Genomic DNA, 20,412 nt, shown 5'->3' on the forward strand with positions numbered 1-20,412 from the left:
TCCCCTCCGCTGCTCTGAAGGTAAACTGATGGACAGAGCAACCTGGCACTCACGCTCCTTCCTTGTGTTCTCTCAGATAAAACCCTCCAACAATGGCATGTGTGAAAAAAATACTACGAATGGCTTTTTACAGTATTTATGGCATTTCCCACGTGAACAGTGCAATCTCAGCTTGAAGCCTATATTTATTCATGCATATAAATATATTAACTGCATGTTTTTGATGTTGCTAAATGGCTCTAAAAATACTAAACTGCCTTGGGCCGAAGAGAGCCTGAGAGACTCAACCTTCTCCAGGGGCTGCTGGGTGCCCGGGACCGGCCTGCTTCCCTTGGAAGCGCAGGGAGGCAGAGGCTGCCCACAAGACCCCTCCTGGCTGGGGAGACAAAGCAGTAGAGGCACAGAGGTGGTCTGTTCTGTTTCCACTGATGCCCAGCAGGACGACGACCCACAGGTGGCATGCTGATACCCAGCCCGGTCCTGAGTGGCCCAGGTCGCAGGCCTGGAGCAGCCCAGTCACAGCTCTCAAGGCCGTGCGCTCTACTCCGAGCTGCCTCCGATCTCAGGGGGCTCCCGCAGGCCTCAATTTGGAACAGCCCAAACATTTCTGCTTCACATGTCAGCAAGGACGAGCACCAGCCGTCGCTGCCTGGGGTCGACAGGATGGTTATTTCCATGCAAAGCCACAGTGCTTCGAAAGCAATTGCCCACCAGTTCCATTTAAAGTGAAAGAATGAAATGAGTGGAAAAAACCCCCCAAACAAACGTATGTATGGGTTTCAGATGAAGGCATCCAATATGCAAGGGGGGGGACGTTCCATTCCCGACAGGCAGGCAGATGCTGCGCAATGCCGTTCTCACAGCCAAGCACCGCACGCACGCAGATCTCTACGGAGCAAAGCAAGCTGCACTCTCGGGCAGCCCCACGCCGCGTCGCGCCCAGGCCCGCCACAGCTACGTGCGAGCAGCCGCCATGGAGAGGGAGGGGACACAGGCTTGGAAGCAATGGCAGAAAGGCAGGACAGAGCAGCTTCAGCGGGAGAGGCGGTTCCATTGAGTTTACTTACAACAGAGAGCACACAGACACCACATCTTCGACCACCCTAAGACACGAAGACAAAGAGAGAGGCAGACAGAAGGCACTGACACAAGAGATAAACCTGCAGGCAGCTGGTTAGCAACGGGTGAGGGTGCAGCAGCCATTCGCTCGGGGTTCTGCCTGGGAGTGGTGGGCACTTTCTGGAGAGGGGCTCGTGGGGAACGCCTTCCTCCAACCTCCCCACAAAGCGCGGGTGTCTGAAGAGCTTTGTCCCCCAGTGTAGGACTCCAAGCCACCTGCACTAGAGGTGAGACCGCGCAATGGGCTGACTTCCTGGACCCCAGCTGGCTCTGATGTCAGGACAGGGCACTGCCACGCTGGCTGCGGGGGGGGAGGAGGTGGTACCAGAAAGCTGGCTCTCCTTCCAAAGAAGAGAGAACATGGCTTTGCATTCTGAGCACGTCAGACTTCCCTTGTTTGAGGCTTAAAATAAAGCTTCTATCACAGATTCTATGGAGTCTCTAGCAAAAGTCAGGTTGGGCAACTGATTTAAAAGTCCCCATTTGGGGGCCAGGACTGCCTCCCACCCACCACCGGACAGCTGCAGGGTCATCCAAGGCCAGAGCCTGCTGAGAAAACCTCCTCCGGAAGCCCCAGGCTCTTCTCAAATGTTAGATGCTCAGGAGAGCCCAGGACAGGAGGTCACCCCGTCCCGATCTGCATAGTGCCAGGCAGACTGGATTCGCTTGGGGCCAGCAGCTGGGGTCTGTCTTGCTGGCCTCCAAGGCCTTGTTAAGTTACTGACAGCCCTGCACATGACAGCAAAGGCTCCCCGTCCCCAACCACACCACACTCAGACCAGAGTCCTCAAAATGGGCCTGCAGCCGTCCGAGTTCCAGCTGGGCCCTGATGCGTTTGCGGACAAAAGATCCAATTATTAAAGGCCTCCTGGGGACTATGGGGATGGCTTTTCCCTTTTAGGTCCCACTGAATGCTTCTGGATCTACAAGGCCTTTGGACTCTTGTCTGCAAAAGGTGGCTAGGGAGACAACGGGTCTTTCTCCCGGGCTAGCTGAGGTGCAGGGGGGTGCGGCCCAGGCCTCCTGGACTACTCTCCTAAATGGGCAAACACTATAAACTTTAAACAGTATTTTAAAAGGCCTATCTCCTAGCTTCGAGGCCATTCTAAAAAAAAAGCAATCCACACGCTAAATGGAAAAAGGCAACAGGGAGGCTGAGCAGGTCTCTGCTGGACTCTTCCCCTTCTGTGGGCTCCCAACACTCCACCTTGGAGTTGGATGTCAGGTCTTCCACTCAAAGTAAAGCTGCAGACCACTGACGTATGAGGGCAAAAGGATCAAGGACGGTAGACCCAAAGGGGTAGGTGGGTAGGGTAAGGCCAGAGCGGCGTCCGGCCACAAACAAGGTGCCATCCTGGCAGGTGCGGGAAGGCTGAGGGCAGCGAGGGTTTATCCAGGCAGGTGACCAAGCATGATGCCCCTGGGCGGCCCCGCCTGCTCCCCTGAACTTACGTCTTCAGCGGCGTCTTCTTCTTCTTGGCAGGCTTGTTTAGCCCATCCCCGTCCACTCCGTTGGCTTCCGTGGAACTGGCTGGGATCTCAAAGGAGGCTGGGCATTTAGAGGGTGAGCTGGGGGTCTTAGAGGATGTCTTAAAGGGGTCAATGGACTCCTCACAGGCATCTGGGTCAAAGTTGTATGATTGTTGGGGCAGTTTGGGAGACTCCTGCATTTTCGAGGTGGAAGAAAAAGGGTTAAAATTGGGGTCATCCCACTTGTCAATATCAAAGGTGTAGGTACCTTTCGCAACAGGGATGTCATTGGGTTCAGCGGGGGACCTGGTAGGCGAGGCAGGAGTGTTGTCGAGTTTCTCGGGCGTTTTTTTCATCTTTGGCCTCCTTAGGGGCATTTTGGCAACTGGCTTTTTGCCTATCTTTTTGGTAGGAGGGGGGTTGTCCTGCTGGCTATCCCAGCTACCCTTGTCCTCAGAATAGTCAAACTCCAGCCTCACTGAGAGCCCTTTGGCTGGGGAGTCCTCTTGCCCCCCACTATCTGATGGGGTCACCTCCACCGCCTCCAGGGCTGTGGCAAGAGGCAACGTTTTCCTCCCAACAGGGGGTGAGTTCTGCACTCTGCCACCTCCAGAAGCTGGGGGGGCAGCCCCTTCTGCACTCTCCGAGTCCACAGGGCAGGCAGCCTTGGGCACCGCAGCAGGTTCCAGCGGTGCCTCCTGGGTTAAGGCCGGTCTAGAACCTTCCAGCTGGGCTGATTCCGCTTTTGTCTCGGACGCTCGATTCTCCTCACTGGGGATAGGACCCTCCTCGGCTGGCTCTTGCTGGGTCTCTCTCACTGGGGCGGTTTCCGAGGGTTTCTTTGTGGTCTGTTTCTTTTTTAAGGAAGGTGGTCTCGGTTTCTTAGTTCGCTTAAGGGTACTGGAATCGCTGCTCGAACCCGTGCCGCATGCATCGGGGGCCGGGGCCACAGCATCGGGGTTGCCTGAGCAAGAAGCACCATCAAAGTCACTGGCCTGCAGGCTGAGAGAGCGGGACAGCGTGGACTTAGAGGTGGGGACTGAGTCTGTGGACTTCCTCCGTGTGTTCACTTTGCATTCCTGATTCTTGGCGTCCGAGGAGCGAGGCTCCAAGGTCTGGAAATTATCGACCAGCTCGATGCTGTCGAAGTCCAGGTTGTAAGTCCCGCTGCTGGCTATCGGCTTGTCTTCGTCGAAGACGGCGGAGAAGGACTGGGCAGGAGGACGGAAAGGGCTGCCTTCCACCGAGGCGCTCCGCGGGCCATCGGGGATGGAGGCCGACTCAGCACCGCATCCTGAGGAAACCACACAAAGCAGTCACTTAAGGACACAGGACACTTAGGAGCATTTCTCATCTCATGCCAGACAAGCACGCTCTAAGCAGAGCCCCCTGGCCAACCTGGCCCGTCACCTGGGCACAAACCCTGCTCTGCCCCAGCATCAGCTCCAGACCGGACACAGGCTCCCCTCTGTGCCCTCCCCCATAAGCAGGAGTGACAGGCCTGCCTGAGGAAGAGCTCAGACCACTCAGCCACCAGAGACAAGTGCCGAGCTGGGACCAGGCACTGTTCTGGGCGCTGGGGACTCAACAGTGAACAAACCAACTATGTCCTTGTGCTCCTGAAGTTATGCTCTTCTGGGAGAAGAGAGTCAAGAAGCAAATCAATAAGGAAAATGTCTAGACTGTGAGAAGTGAGCTATGGAGAAAAATAAAGCCAGGGTAGGAACACTACAATTTTAAAATAAGGTAGTCAGGTAAAGCCCTCCATGGAGGAGACCCTGAAACAAAGATGGGGTACAAGGTAGAGGGGTGAACCACGAGGCCATCCTGGGGGAAGCATCCTAGGCAAAGGCAACAGCAAGTGCAAAGGCCCTGGGGCAGAGAAACATCACAGGCCAATGGGACCGCAGCCAGAGAGAGGAGCAAGTGAGGAGGCACAGTAAGCCTTTCATCAGTATCAGCTGCTACTGTCATCAAGCCTTGTGCTTGCTAATCAGGGCCACTGAGAGGAACAGGCAGCGTTCCACGGAGGCCCCCAGGCCACTGCAGCAGGACCTAGCGTGCCCATCTGCTCCCTGTCCCTACTCTAGGCATACCCTGTAACCTCTCCCTCCAACACTGTCCGCCATGCTCCTCTTCTCGCCGCCCCCCGTTCTCTCTCCTCCCTTTGCTGCTTCCTCCCAGCTTCTCCACACCCTCCGTCTCCACTGGCCAAGGAGGCTGCTCTCATGTTCCAATAAGATGCTGGCCAAGAGATGCTCCGTTTCTGCTCCCCCCACTCCAGCCTCCGGCCCCATGGGGAACCAGCCAGCCTGGCCTTGGCTTGGCTACTCTGGGCTCTGCTTGTACCAGGTGGCGCCTTTCATGCATCTGTGGGTTCTCAGCTGTCCTGGGCAGTCAAGGACGCCAGACAATGATTGGCCAGAAAACCAAAAACGTGTCCCTAGACAAAGGAGGGCGAATGTGGCAAAGTGGTCTGCGGAAGAGGAGATTAAAGGGTTGGCACACACAGGCCTGGGGACGGCATGCCTTCCCAGAGGGCGTTTCACTGGCAAGAGTTCTGCCCCCAGCACCCACCCCGCCCCCTGCTGGTACAGTTGCTGGATGACATACAGGACGTTTGGTTAAATTTGAATCTCCAATAAATGAATGAGATTTTTAGTATAAATATGTCCCGTGTCCCAATTCTTTGTTGTTTACCTGAGATCAGAATCTAACGGAGCATCCTGTGTTGTTATTTGCTAATAAATCTGGCAGCCCTGGCTCTCATCCCAACACACCAACAATGTCTGGAAAATGCTCATTCAACCCTGAACCGGCCTCATGCTGTCGATTTTGCTCAGCGCAGTTCACGCTCGCGACCACAAATTCCAGGTGGGGAGTATTTTGTGTGGCGCCCACCCAGCTTTGCTCACGAGCAAATCTTCTCTGGAAGCACTTGGCAGAGCACCCAGACAAGGAGGTGCTGCTGGAGAGGTGACAACACCAGGAGACTTTAAGCCTCTAGAGTTCAGGGGCTGGTCTGATTGTTCCCCCCTACCCCTGCCAGACTTGCTGCCCCTTCTCTGGAAGGCTCAGTAAACGCCTCTGGACTGGAGCACCTTCTGGAAGCACAGCTATCAGCCAGACATGGTTTCAAACCTTTTGCTCCATTCTGCACCCGATGCCACTCTGGGCCCCACCAGGAACAGATGTCCTACAAGATGGACAATGGACGGAAGCCCCTCAGCTCCGCCCTGTCGGCCAAATGCCTCCCTCCGCCATCTTGCAACACTCCCGCTTCCTGCCCTTCTCACAAAAGGGGGTGCTCTACCCTCCTTCGTTCCAAAATCAACTCCCTCCCTACTTCCTCTGGGCATCCTCTGGCACCCTGTTCTCCCATCATCACTGCCTGGTCTACCTGCCCTGGTCACACAGCACAGAGGAAACAGAAGAACAGAGGACCCAGGGGACTGGGTGCTTCCAGGTGGGCCTCGCAGGAGGGAGAAAGAGCCTCAGCCCACCCCATCATTCCCAAACACAGCCCACGGCCGCCACCTGCTCGCTCTCAGGCCGCTACGCAGGCCCCCGCCTCCCGAGGAGGAAACCTTCCGAGGCTCTTCAGATGCCAGTGGTCTTGCCCGAATCACACAACAGTTAGCAGAGTCAGCTTAACCATCTGCTCACTGTTTTCCCCAGAAGAAAAGCTCCCGGCCTGCTTAACACAGCTTTCCTGCCTAGAACTGACATTCTCTAATTAAATCGTCATGGCCCAGGAAACCTAACCTTACTGAGGGGTTCTCACCCTCGGCCCGGGGCCATTTCCGTCAGTCTGTGTCGCGGGGCTGTGCTGTGCATTGGAGGGTGTTCGGCAGCATCCTTGGCCCCACCCCCTTGACGCCAGCAGCACCCCCACCCCAGTTGCGACAACTCAAACTGTCTGTAGAAATTTCCAAATGTCCCTGGTTGAGAACTGCTGTCTTACTGTGAGGTGACCAGAGTGGACCACTCATTACAGGCCTCCGTGCCCTCTTCAGAGGGAGCCTTAGACAGGACAAAGGCCGCTGCCACCTGCAGGCCCTGCTGTTCCAAAGCAAGTGCGGCCCGACGGGCTCTGCAGTGCACCCCTGGGTTTCTGGAGTCCACACGCTGCTCTCTGCATGGAGTCCGTTCATTCGTTCGCTCACTGCACACGTCACCTGGGTGCCCCTCTGTGTCAGCCACCGCGGGCTGCTGTGGACAGAGGGAGGAGGGACAGGACCCCGGGTGCATCTGTCCACGTGACCACGCCCTCCACCTCATGTTCCCAACAGGGTCAACCTGGGCCAGGCCCAGCTAATGATGCAATCGGCATCCTTGGTTCATCAGAGGCAAAGGCTCACCAGAAAGCCCCCAGCTGTACCAGTCTGCGTGGGCCAGCCCAACAAAGTACCCCAGACAGGGGCTTAAACAACAGACACCATCTCCCCCAGTGCTGGAGGCTGGAAGTCCGAGGTTGGGGTGTCACAGACTTGGGGTCTCCTGAGGCCTCACTGCTCGGCTTGCAGGTGACCTCTTCTCCCTGTGTCCTCACATGACCTTTCCTCCATGTGACACAACCCTGGCATCCCCTCCTCGTCTTACAGTGCTGGCCAGTGCTATTGAGTGAGGGCCCTACCCTTCTGACCCCTTCTGATCCTAAATACCTCCTTCAGGGCTCTGTCTTTGAAAACAGCCCCACTGGGGAGGGAGCAGGGCTTTGGCCTGTGATCACGGGGGAACGCAGTGTGGTCCACAGTGCCAAGGCTAGGCAGCCAAATCCCCATGCCATCAAGAAATAAACGTGCTCGGGAATAAGAGGGACTTCTGAGGACAGAGGAAGCAAATGAGAGGCGCCTAATGCCACCCAGTGGATGTCACCGTACTGTCTCCAAAGGCCACATCTCTCAGCCTTGCTGGGCCATTTCTAACTGGAGCACTCACTGGCAGCTAGCTGTGTTGGGGTTCACTCTCCCTCCCCCCTGCTCACCCCCCTTCTCTCTGTGAGCTCACTCTGATCAGGGACTCGTGGGCCCAGAGGACCAAAGGGGTTGGACCATGATCCCCCCGCACTCACAGACTACAGACTCTTACCCTAAACAAGTATGTCGAGGGTAGAAGGTCCTCCACACAGGGAGCATAGCTTTAACCTTCTAAGTACAGGACTAGTAACGACTACAATTCAAAATGTGTATTCTCTTACCTGAGTTGGAGATGCAACAGATAAAGAGCGTAGCACAGGCCTGGCACACCGCAGATGCTACAACGGGAGCTATTATTTAATTATGGGACATTTAATTAGGTCCCTCGGTGGCCAGTCTGAGTTCTAATGAGGCAGGCACTGCAAGGCGGCAAAGCATTCCATTCAGGGGACCGTGGACAGTGGGGAGGGAAGGATCTCAGGGGACTCACAGGTCGCCCTCTTCACTTGAAAGGTGAGAAAACTGGTCTCAGATAAACTGCATCCTGGCCTGGCCCAGACCAGGCCCCCCATGAAGCACCCACTTGCTGGAAGGACCCAAGATAAGGTGACTGTTTCGTAAAATGTAACTCTCCAGGAGGAAAAATCGTGTCTTTATGCACTGCCAAAGGTCTCGTCTATTGTTTCTTAGGAGTTTTTTTCGGTCCCTTTAGCAATGTCCCGGGCACGTTGTAGAGGAAAACCAAACAATAGCTTTTCCTCTCTTGCCCTTGTTTCCCATGGTTCTCAGAAGGCAGCTTTTCTCCTCCACAAGCAAAGGCTGCCTTCTCACGCCTGGGTCGCTGCCCCAGGCTCTCTGCAGAAGGGACCAGCAGACTCTTCCAACACATGCAGCAAACCCAACGATCTTTGTGCAGCCCGAGCCAGGGGGGCTTTAGGTGCTCACAATCCCAACCAAACGTGTCCTATTGAACAATCCGCATACATTTAGCTTCACTGCAGTTTCCCAAGGAGCAGTGTAAAGTCCCCGGTCAAAGACTCCAACCCGGTGTAATTAAAGTTCCAACAAAAGCTGCCAGGGATTAATGGCTCCAACCCCTTGTGGGGGGGCCCTCTCTCCCACTCCTCTATAATGCTCATTCTTTTAGAAACTGCCATCTAAAAAGGAGGTGGGTGCTATGCGAGTGTGTGTTTTTAAGAATGGGAATTGTTTCGCTTTGTTGAAAAGGAAGTCAGGACAGACAGAATACGGACCCGCCTAAGAAAAGAACAGAAGTGGCAACCCTTCCCCAGAAGCGGTCAGGCTGTGTGGCTGGAAACCCTGGTGGCTGCTGGGGCGCTCACAGCAACGACCTGTCTGCACACTCCCTGGTGCCTGGGGGTGGACCCTACGCGGAACCCGCCGTCCTTTTGCTCTGGAATTCTTTTCGGAAGTACGCCCCACATTTACAGGCACACACACATTATACCCACAAAAAAGGACGGTTCATGCTTAATCACACTTGACCTGGGGATTCCAATCTGTCGTTCACTTTCCATTCCACTTAAGGGAGATTTTAAAAATAATGCTGTAGGAAATGAAATGTTTTATACAATTTAGTATATAAAAGAAAGTGGGGATGCAAAAGACTCCCTAAAATGTAAGCAGCCCTCCTGGTTCCTTTCCCAGAAAATCAAGTACATTCCAATAACCCCGCCTCAGAGCCCAGCACTTGGACTGGGCAGAATCAGACGCTAGTAGCCAAGGAGCCGTCTGTCTACAAGGGGAGAACATGAAAAGAACTGCATTTATCGGACACCGGCAAAGATGTCTGCTCTCCCTAAAAACCATCCTACCCTGTCCCCCCAGCCCCAGGGAGCGTCATTTGTGAGCAGCAGAACCCAGATGTCCCTACCTCTTCCAAAACAACAGCCTGCATGAACCCAGGCCAGGTAAAAAGAACTGTACCCATTTCTTTCCAAAACCAACATCAAAATCAAAATGTTATTTGATTTTACGGCCCACCTGCCTCCTGGTCAGGGCAGGAGGACACACACAGGCCTGGCCCTCGGCCTGCTCCTTCTTCCCCCATCCAAGCTCTGTCCCTCACCTGGGGCAGCCTGGAGCACAGGGGTGTGGGAGCTGCAGGTCCCAGCCCCCACCCCTGTTACTCCTTGGCTGAGGGGGTGTACCCAGGGGCAGAGTCAGCCCTGGGAATACAGGCCAGGAGAAGAGGGCTGGTGGGCCCAGGCAGTGGCTGCTCCCAGGTGTCACAGCACGGTCCAGAAGGAGCGTGGCCCCGCAGGCCCCTCCCACAGGGAGGGCTGTGGACTGAAGAAATGGAGTCCTCTAAAGTGGGGGCTGGAGCAGGCGGTCCAGGTCTAAGGATCGGCTAGCCTGCCTGGCCCCCTGGTCAGCCTGTTTCTGACAGCCCCCATTTCCTGTGGGCCTCACGTTAAACTTTCATGCCAGTGGTGGTCCCCATCCCTGCTGTGTAACCGGAGGATGCAGGCAGAGGACCCCAGCCAGGTGTGCAGGCTGGTGGTGAGGAAATGGGATCTGTCCCACCCCTTCGTTATCGCCCCATCTCAAAGGTACAGAAAGGCCTGCAGGAGGGGAGAAAGGATGTGGGAAAGGGGTAAGACACGGGGAACCGCGGCTGATGAGAAATAAGCGAGCCATCCACGCACCCACGGAGTTGGCTATCTGTCCCTTTCTCCTCTCGCCCACGTACTCAGTGTCTTCACTCCCCAAGTCCACGGGGCACACATCCTCCAGTAAAAATGCAGATCCCACGGGCCGGCCAGAACCAGTCTTCTTGCAGGAGCCGGCGGCCAAACATGAGACTCCAAAATGGCACCAGAAACTCCCCAGGCCCACCTGCTCCACTCAAACCTAGTTCTGGGTGCCAGGAGAGAGGCACCCAGAGCTGAATGAGTGGTTTTCCCAAAAGCCTCTACAAAACTCCTACAAAGTAAACAGAAGAATCTGCGGTATCTGATCCCCCTTAGCTTCCACTCACATAAAACACAGCCCAGAGCCAAGAGGCCCCGGCAACTGCAGTCCAAGGAGCTCCAGTGACAGCCCCTTGGGGTGGGCGCCCCAGGAGGAGTTGCTGTGTCTCCCCAGGGGAGGCTGACTCTTGGTTACCTGGTTCTTCTGAGGAAAGTGGCACGCTGACCTCCGGCTCTGGAATGACTTCAGGGGGTGGCGGGGGTGGGGCTGGTGGAGCTTTGACAGGGGTCGTCGACTCTGGGGTCTCAAATGCTTCTTCAGAGTCAGAACTCCTAGTGGAGAGAGAGGGAGACACACAAGGTTAGACAGGGGCCAGGGCCGGGCTGCTGAGCAGTGCACAATCTCCTGACCCCCCGTGGAACCGGGCTCGCTGCCTAATTAAACTGTTGGAGGGCAGATGCACGGAAAATCATTTTGAAGCATGATTCCTGGGGGTGAATCTTATTCTCATCAGCTTTGTGCTCAAATGATATATTCTTTAAACTCGGCTCTACTCAAAATACGTATTTCTGGCCTTAGTGGCAAATCCAAACACAGTGGGATCTTTCGATCAACTCCTACACGTGTTATCTGGCATCAGGTCAAACAGATAAGGAAGAGTTCCAAAGAACACTTTTCAAACACTTTTTCAACGTGCCACAGTTCCAACACCCCGCAGGAGCCCCATCCATGAATCTCAGCGGCGTTCAGCTTCTCCCCACCCCACCCTGTCCTGCTCTCTCACACTTCTCATCACTCGTTACTATGGATTTATTCTCTCTAATCAAGTTAATTATCTTTCTCCTCTACTGAGCTGAAAAGGTCATGAGGGCAGCCGGGGGGAATCCCACCTTCCCCGAGCCTAAACCAGGAGGCAGTGAATAAACATGTTGAATGAATGAATGAATGCCGGCAGCCAGTCCGCTGGAGGACGTGCCAGACCAAGACAGAGAGCACAGCCCACTGACCCCAACAGTGTGAAAATGGCCTTCGCTGGTCTGCAGGAAAGTCTGCTCTCAGGGAAGATTCTTCACTCAGAAGAATGGACCAAAATTCCACCCAGAGGACACCCCACCCGGGAACAAGGGAAGGCCACTCACCAAACTAAAGCTTTATCTTGGGCTCTAGAAGACCTAGAGCAAGCAGCCCTTCTCTAGCACCCTCTTTCTACTGGGACTCAATTTTAAGCCAGAAAGAAGGACACCTCCCCAAATCAGAGCCAGGTACGTGCCCTCTGGCTGGAGGGTAGCCCCTCACTCGCTGAAGAAGCCCAGTAGCACCCGGTCCTGGCCTCACCTTGCTCTGAGCAGGCCAGAGTGCAAGAAGCATCTCCTGGGCTGATCCTCGTTCCTCAGGATCTTTTAAATAGACCAAAATGCCATTTATTCACTTGCAACAAGGCAGGTAATTATCGAGAGGGTTGCTATTTAGGATTGCTGCCGGCACAAGTGACCCGATGGGCAATTCTGGATGAAGATGCCTAATCGGGGTGACAGGTCAGAGAGTATAGAGCATGAAATACTCAAGCTGCCCAACTCCCACAAAGGTCAAAGGACAGTGACCTCGGCAGAGGTCAGCATTTTCTAAAGCCCATCTGCCGGCCTGCACAGAGACCAGGAACCAACCAACCCCTGTGTGGTCAGCCAGGACTGAAAAAGGGAGCCATTCGGTGAGTTCAACCTTCAGAAAATCTATGTTGATGCTGCTTTTACAACTTATCTGTCGGCGACTCACTTTATTGGTGCCAAAAGACCCCCGCCCCACCCCTCCAAGGTCCCTGGCTCCTCCAACCAGCCACAAATCCCTCCAGGGACCCCAAAAGATGAACAAAAACATCAGAGCTGTTTTTGATGAGATTCCAAGAGCCGAAGCCTACAAACTATCAGATTTCATGAGTGAAGACTTAATTCATGCAAAACCGACAAGGGCCATGCTGACTCACAGACAGACATTAACATTAAAGGGCTCAGCTTTCGTCTAGGGGGAGAGTTTAAATCCACGCTTGGACAACAACAGATTCAAGTACCCGAAGTTTTGCAGAGTCTGTTTACCAGTAAGAACAACGCAAGGACGTTATGCAACTGAGCATCAAAGAGGAACGAGAGCTTGGATCCACCTGGTGGGCCCTGGGTGTCACCCCGACCCCTGGCACTGCACGCATCAGGGACAACGCTGACAAAAATGCACGGAGCTAACTTCCCTCCTTTTTCAAAAAAGTTTTTATCTATTTATTTTTAGAGAGAGGGGAAGGGAGGGAGAAAGAGAGGAAGAGAAACGTTGATGTGAGAGAGAAACATCAATCTGTTGGTTTACCTGGCTCGCCACCCAAGCATGTGCCCTGACCAGGAATTGAACTGGCGATCTTTCGGTCTGCAAGACAACACCTAACCCACTGAACCACACCAGGCAGGGCTAACTTGCCTCTTTGCAGGGCTTCCTTGAAGCACCAACAGACTGGAGCCCCCACTGCTGGTCACCGCCGTCCACATCCACCGAGCCCATTCCACTGGGGGCCACATCCTCCAGGAGGTAAAAGCCATCTCTGCTGAAGAACAGCCTCTGTCCCCCAGATTCCCCTCCTAATTTCCTTGCTGGGATCTCTGGGATCTAAACGTCTTCAAGGTGTCACAAAAAAGTCAGCTACACGGATGCCATGAGCTCTTCCAGCATCCAGCAGAGATCCAGAGAGAGAGAGACTCTCTCAGCTTCTGCATCCCTGGGCCCTGGCGAAGTGTGGCTTTGGAGCACAAAGGGCCCCTGCTCTTTCCCAGCAACACAAGCAAACGACAGGGAGGGCCGGATGCTCTTGGGTTCGAGCTGCTGAATTCCAATGAGGCTTCCCTGCTGCAGCTGCCCTAGCCTGCACACCTGCTCCAAAGGGACCACCACTCAGCTCCACCCTGCTCGGGAGGCAGTGTGTGGGGAGGGAGAGGGTGCACCAAGCCCCTTTGTGGCTCCTTGCCTGTTTACTGTGAACTATTCATCCTGCATCAAAACACCACGGGCTACCATGGACCCCGGAATGGCATTAGCTTCCGACGCAGCCTGCGTCGTTTTCAGATTCCCACACCCTCTCCCAGGAGCGGAGAGCAAGTTAATTAGAGGAGGCGTATAGCAGCTTTTTAAATTAGCTCTTTCTTTTCCTCTTCACTTTCCCAGTGGGCTCCACAAACATTTCCAAGAGCAGGGATTTCTGCGGTCCACCCACAAAGAGCCTGTACATAAAAATAAAGCAGCATTTTACAGTCCCGATGCATAAAAGCGGTTTCCAATGGCTGTTAGGTTTTCTCCCACGACAAGAAAACTAAAGTACAAGAAATTGTTCTGTTAAGGCTCCGCGCACTTTCAAAATGAAAGCAAAGGAAATTAATTTAATTTGCGATGAAGATGTATCAGAAAGAAAAATGTGGCACTTCCGTGTGCTAAAACGTCTCTATAAATTACAGGGAAATATATTTGCCAGGATATGCATACACTACGTTCTCTGTATAAGTAAATATGCAAATAAAATATATGTGTAAATATATATATACAATTTATATAAATACAATTTATATATATGTAAATAAATACAGTGTAAAGAGGTTGCTCTTAATGGCCAGTTGTGAAATACAGTGAATTCAACGCCCAGCACAGGAAGCATTGTAACAGCTATCATGTGTAAACCCTCTGTTATGTGTCAGGCGCTGGAGCGGGCCCAGTCATACATGTCTCTATAACCTTCCAAAACCGCCCACCTGCTGGGGGGCAGGCCCACCTCACAGATGACATAGCCATGGCCCAGAGAGGCCCACTGCTTTGCCCGAGGCCATCTCCTCAGTAGGCGGGGCTCACGCCTGGCACTGTCTGCCTCTAACATCTGTGTCCACTTCGAGACATCAGTGGCCTCCAAACGTTTTTAGCAATGGGACTATTTTCCCAAAGACTCTCACTCCATTCACCCTATAAGCTCGATTTACAGCTTGTTCCTATTAGAAAGCCCTTCACTGACAACAGCTAAGCTGCTTTGATGAACTTACAGACTTGACCCGAAGGGTTGCAGCGTTATCTCTGCTGACTCCTCTCCAGGCTACCAGGAAAAGCCCTGACACAGACCACCGAGTAAAGTGAACAGCGCCTGTTTGTGAGAGACTTGTCCTTTGATCGTGGGCTATGACTCTTTAATAAGGCAGACGGGGCAGGAGAGCCCTCTAACTGTGCAAAACCGAATGAACCCACCAGCACGCGGCAACGGGGCAGCAGGCTGCAGAGAAGAGGGGAGATGGCACAGTGCGATGCCAGCGTGCACAGAGGCCACCAGGCCCCTGTAGCCCAGGCTCCCCACTGTGTGCTAGTCAAGTTTTAAATACTTTTTTCAACTATTTGCTTGGATTTCAGAGACTCTCTATAGGGCTCTGACATCCCCCCCGGGCATAATCTGAAAACCTGTGCCCCACACAGCGAGGAACGGGGGCCCTGCATGAGAGGACACGCTCACGCTGTGTCCAGACAGCGCACTTCATGGAAACTGTCCCTGGAACCCACGGCCTGTCAGCCTGCATTTGTGCTTTGCTTCGTGGTTTACTTCTGTGAACTCCAACAACAAAATAGTGTCGGGTCAGCGTCCGCACGCAGACACATTACTGTGTAATTCGTATGCGACATACAGGAAAGTCGGTATGATACAGTGTAGTATAATATTATACTGTATAGTGGCATAAAATAAACTAGTGTAATATGGTAAAGTTAGGGTAATATAATATACATACACACAGACACACCAATGTGTGTGTGAATGTGTATATGTAAGTAAAACACGGGTGTCTTTTAATAAAGAGATACTACAAATGTAGTTTGTCAGCATATCATTAAATGGTTACATCTGCTCGAGTTTTACTGGAGATAATTCAAGGGCTTAGGGTAAGAAATTTCAGAAACCATAGATTCTTCCACTTTTGAAGCAGGAAGAAAATTTAAAGATCGACTTTCCATTCCAACACACTCCTCCAATCTTTTCACACAGGTGAGAAAACAGAAGCCAGAGAGCAGAAGTGACTTCCCAAGGTCACGGCCCACGACCGGGCACAGGACCGGGTCTGCCTTCGTTAAACGCTGCCTCCAAGTAAGAGACTGAGTTCTCAATACAGTGCCCCCCACTTGCCCTGGAAATCCAAGGCGCCTATACTTAAATGTTACCTGATTATCAAGAAATATCTGTTCTTGCCCTGACTGGTGTGGCTCAGCTGGGGCGTTGTTCTGCAAAGCAAAAGGTCACTGGTTTGATTCCCAGTCGGGGCACATGCCTGGGTAGTGGGTTTGGTCCCCAGTCAGGGCGTGTGTGAGAGGCAACCGGTCAATGTTTCTCTCACACATTAATGTTTCTCCTTCCTCTCTTCCCCTCTCTCTAAAAATAAATAAATAAAATCTTAAAAAAAAGAGAGAAATATCTGTTCTTCAGCATAGCTAAAGGGGTGGGAATATTTCCATGTGCGTATCTATTTCTAGATCTATTCCTCAGAATTGCAGTTGGCAGCTTCTGGGGATGGAGGTTCTGAAGACCACCCACAAAGACTGAAGACACAGTTCAGACCCTCTAGGGGTGAGGGCTGCCCACGACATCAGCTCCACCTGCGGACTTCCTGCAGGAGGGTACCAACTGAGCAAGAAGAGCAAGTGAGCTACCCAATCAGAACGGAGGCGCTCCTTCTGCCTCCCTCTCCCCGAGGACCCGACCCAGGGAAAGGTGCCGGTGCTGACCCAAAGTGGTGCTGACCCAAAGCCCTGCGTCAGGCCAAAGACCGTCTGTCTGCTGTCCCTGAAGAGAGAGGGAGGCCTTCCGGAAAGGACACTAAGCTCTCAGCAGATTGCCCTGTCCCATTCATCCCTTCAGCTCACGTGAGTGAGGGTTTGATGGATTTGTGAGAGGATATTTTTGAAACTGCTATGCACTAAATTATATTCATCAAAATATTCCGCCTCAGGCAGCCCTGTCAATAAAAGTTGTCCCTGCTCTGAGACACACACACACACACACACACACACACACACGCATACACACCTCTCCTACCTAAACACAGACTGACCAGACAGGTAATTTTTCCAGGCTGACCGCAAAGGGTCTTTTCCTGTCCCTCCCCCATCCTGCATCTAGAAAAGGAATTTTCTCCGCAGTATCGCTCCTCGGTGTTTAGGGGAAGCGAGAGCGTGGTTTCAACACAACCAAAGGCTAAGATCCTTCCTGGACTCTCAGGTGACAGAGGAGCCCACGGTCAGGTGCGTCTTCCATAAACACAAAGCCAGCTCTGGCAAGCTGGGCTGCTAGAATTTTCTAGGCAGACACCCTGGGGACGATCCAAACAGAGGATGTCACAGGGTCACAAGATTCCTCGTGTCTGTCAGGTTGATAAGGCAGGTCCCATTTTCAGATTCAAGCATTTGTCACGCGGTGGCTATGCTGAATGTCAGCAGGGTATGTTGACCACGCCAGGTGAGGCTGCACCGCCCCCCCCCCCCCAAGAGAGAGGTGGTGTGCTGAAGGCGAAAGAGCACACAGACAGAGGTGCCCACAGACCTGGTGACAGCCAGCTGTCCACGGAACGTGACCACAAGACACAGGAACTGACTCTGGATAACTACAGCAAACATGGAATTAATTGAAAGGTGAGGGTGGCTAAGGAATCGGATTTAAAGAGACAGAGGGACATCTAACAGGGTCACCTTGAGTCGTGTGCCTGTCTATGATGGGACACATGGGGAAGACAGAATCACCGCAAAAGCCAATCAGAAGGTGGGATGGATGGCAGGTAGTCCACAAACAACACGTATCTACCACAAAGTTCCTCCCAGCTACGTCACTCGCTGTAACTGTGGCCTTAGATGAGTCACTTGACCCCCCAGGCCCTCAACTGTTTCTCTAATATGCAGGGATGATGTTTAAACATGGGTGCATGTTTGCCTTGGTACGGAGAGGATGCAGGCTCGAACAGGACAGAGCCCAGCCCACCCTCCCAAATCTCAACTTGGTCCAGGGAACAGAAAGAAGCTGGGATCTGATTAGCTGGATTATGTCCAGGGCGTAAGGGAAGGAGTTGACAAGGATGGAAAAAGTGAGGCAGCTAGAACGTGGCCCTGCCCCTCTGCAGAACTCAGGGCAGAAATGCCCGCAGAGGCTGCTCGCTCCAGGGTCTACTTGTAGGGTGCAGAGGGGTCATCCATCCTGCATCTGAGGCTCACCTTCCATGCTCATTGAGCATCCTTCTGATTTCAAGGTGGCTTCCCAGCTAGGTACCTGGGTACCGGGCTAGGGGTGCCCTAGCCAGGAACTGTGAATCCCACAGCTGCTCACATCGGCTGACATTTTACACTGAGTGCCTCCGAGCTTCCTCACCCATTCATCCTCCTCCCATCTGATCCTCCCAACAGGTGACGCACCTGGATATCACTCCATGCCAATTTCAGCAGAATCTGCCATGTGCTGGGCACCTGGGCAGCTTGTCTGACTCAGATCAGCTGCCCACTCTCAAGAAGCCTGTGCCCTCCCGGGCCCTGAGCATGAGAACCCAGAGCCAAGTGGCTCAGCCCAGGGCTCAGAGCCACACAGGGGCAGGGTCGAGACGAGACACCACGTGTCGTGTCGTCTGTCTCTGGTGGTAACCCAAGTGCCTTTCTTTGCGTCCTAGAGGTCGGCAGGCTGACTCCTCCCTTGCAGTCAGTCTCTAGTGCGTTTTGGGTTTCTCAGAGCGCCCTCACCTCTGGAGGAAGATCAGAGGGAATTTCTGCATGTGGATCCAGGACTGCCCCACAGGCGGGCACCCAGGCCAGCATGGGTCTCCCACTCTGCGCCCCTCCTTCTTCCCCTTTCTTCCAGCCGTACTGCATCTCCTTCCCTCATTTAACCCAGTGGGTGTCTCAGTGTTGGCCTCACCCTCCCAACCAGGACAGCCTGAGGTTCTCGGAACCTAAGGGAGTGACGAAGGGAGGAAGTGGGCCACCCAGACCTCGGGCTCGCCCGCCACATGCCCATAACTCCTGTTACCATCAGTGACCCCGAGCAAAGGGCGACACCATCAGAGGGCCAGGAGGCTGAATGCTGCTGTGTCCTCAAGCAGACTCTTCCAAAGGCCACCGGACTCGGCTCAGCAGGGAGCAGGGCCGCTCCAGCTGTCGAGTCCTGGCTCCTGAGATCTTTGATGCACCCTTGCCAGGGTGTCCGTCTGTCTGTCTCTGAGTCTGTCTCAGCCTCTATGTGTATTTGCCTCGCTCTCCTCTCCGTGTGTGCACGTGTGTGCGTGTACATGTGTATATGTGCCCACATGCCCACATGGTGTCTCAGCCCCTTGCTTCTCAGTTCCTCTGTCTCCCCCTCTAGTCCACACGAGAAAGGCACATTTGGAGGCTGCCCAGCTAATCTGAATCCTGCTCCATCCATAATTAAAGCTCATGTGTTTTGACTTCATAATTCATCATTTATAATTTTGCCTTTAAATTGGTCTTTTGAAGGCTTGCAAATTTTTATTAATAACAGCAATCAGGAAAGGGTTTGAAGGCTCTTCCTGCGTCAGACGCTAGTATCGCTGGGGTGTATTCACCACTTCGCAATGTTTTGCTCATATAAATGGACCACTGAGGCACACTGAGGAGTCCCAGTTTTAACACACACACACACACACACACACACCTTACATGTGGATTTCCACCAGCTCACTAAAGCTGAAGCTGAGATCATCGCAGCATCTCGCCCTCCTGCTAAGCATGCTGACCTTGAGCGAGGCCTTGGGAGACCCTGAAGCTCTGCCCCTGACAGAGAGAGAATGTGCTTCTGAGTGGGTTTATTTTTGTTGTATTTCACCTGCCTGAAAACTGGTAATTCTCAGGGCCCTGCCCAGAGTCCATGCTCCACCAATACCTCTAACAGCCACTCCCACTAACCAAAGACGAATTCTCCTGAAAGCCTTCCCAGCTCCGCTGCTGAAGCAGCTCTCATTAAGTCTCGGCTGTGACTTTGCTCGTAGAAATAAAATGCACAACCCTGGACGTGGTTGGGGTGGCCAGAATATTTCAGTAAAAAGTCTGAAATTTAGGAAGTTTTAAAAGCTCACTTTCTACCACTGTCTGCGAACAGTGCTTTTGTACAATGAAGAAGGCGGTCCTGAAGCTTTGGTTCCTTCCCCTCCAATCTCTTTACAGAAGAAGAGTGGCTTGTCAACAGTATCCCCATGGCGGGGGCCTCAGTACCGTTCCACACCTCGCAAATGTGCTTTTCTCCCAGGCGTCGCCTGCTCCGGTGTACGTTCACACCACCCTCTCACACACCACGCAGCTCAGTCTTCGACCCACTTATTAAAAGTCTGAACTGGTAAAGTCTGAATCAAAGCACCTTCAAGTATCATATAGGAATTATATGACTCCGCTAATCTCGCAGAAGCAAACAGCACACGACTCACCAAACATAGAAACGAGCACCAACAGATCTGGTTTCCAAATTTGCACTCTGCCTCCTGGTGAGATGGGCCCCTCTGGGCGCATCTCATAGCATCCCCTCACCTGACTTTCCTCGTCTATGCCACGGATGCTGGGGGTGGCGGCAGCACCGCCGCAGCCTGGGGTTGCTTTGAGAACCAAGTCGTTGCCTCTAAAGTAACCTGCACGGTGCCAAGCATTTACAAGGCGTTTGTACTGTCCAGTCCTCAAAGTGTTAAAACCCTACAACCAAGACTGTTGTACCCCTCACATTCGCATCGTCAGAGACACATCAACGTATGGCCGTGTTTTCTTAAAAGTCCCCTGTAGTCCGGGGACAGCTGTACCAGCGATTCATGAGTTTACAGGCTGGTGAGAAAAGAGTGTGATTTTCTTCTTTTCCGCACACACCCGACAGCCCCTGTGCACACGCACACTCACACTGCTAACATGGCTGCGGGCGAGGCATTGTAAAATTAAGCAACACACTTCA

General features: G+C 53.2%; 1 protein-coding gene across 18 annotated transcripts in view; it reads right to left on the reverse strand.

Moving 5' to 3' along the window:
• Positions 1–20,412, reverse strand: part of TACC2 (transforming acidic coiled-coil containing protein 2) — a 175,165-nt gene that overhangs the window by 34,605 nt on the left and 120,148 nt on the right. For 11 of the 18 annotated variants that reach the window (XM_045191303.3, XM_053923123.2, XM_045191304.3 and 8 more), the window contains 3 exons: positions 10,638–10,774; positions 2,572–3,883; positions 1,068–1,103 (listed from right to left, as the gene is read on the reverse strand). In XM_045191303.3, the coding sequence (XP_045047238.2) occupies positions 1,068–1,103; positions 2,572–3,883; positions 10,638–10,774 (1,485 nt within the window). The remainder of the gene's footprint in view (positions 1–1,067; positions 1,104–2,571; positions 3,884–10,637; positions 10,775–20,412) is intronic. The other 7 variants (XM_045191312.3, XM_045191307.3, XM_024555514.4 and 4 more) reach the window with 1 other exon arrangement.

This window comes from Desmodus rotundus, chromosome 4, assembly GCF_022682495.2.
Source record: "Desmodus rotundus isolate HL8 chromosome 4, HLdesRot8A.1, whole genome shotgun sequence".
NCBI classification, from domain to species: Eukaryota; Metazoa; Chordata; class Mammalia; order Chiroptera; family Phyllostomidae; genus Desmodus; species Desmodus rotundus.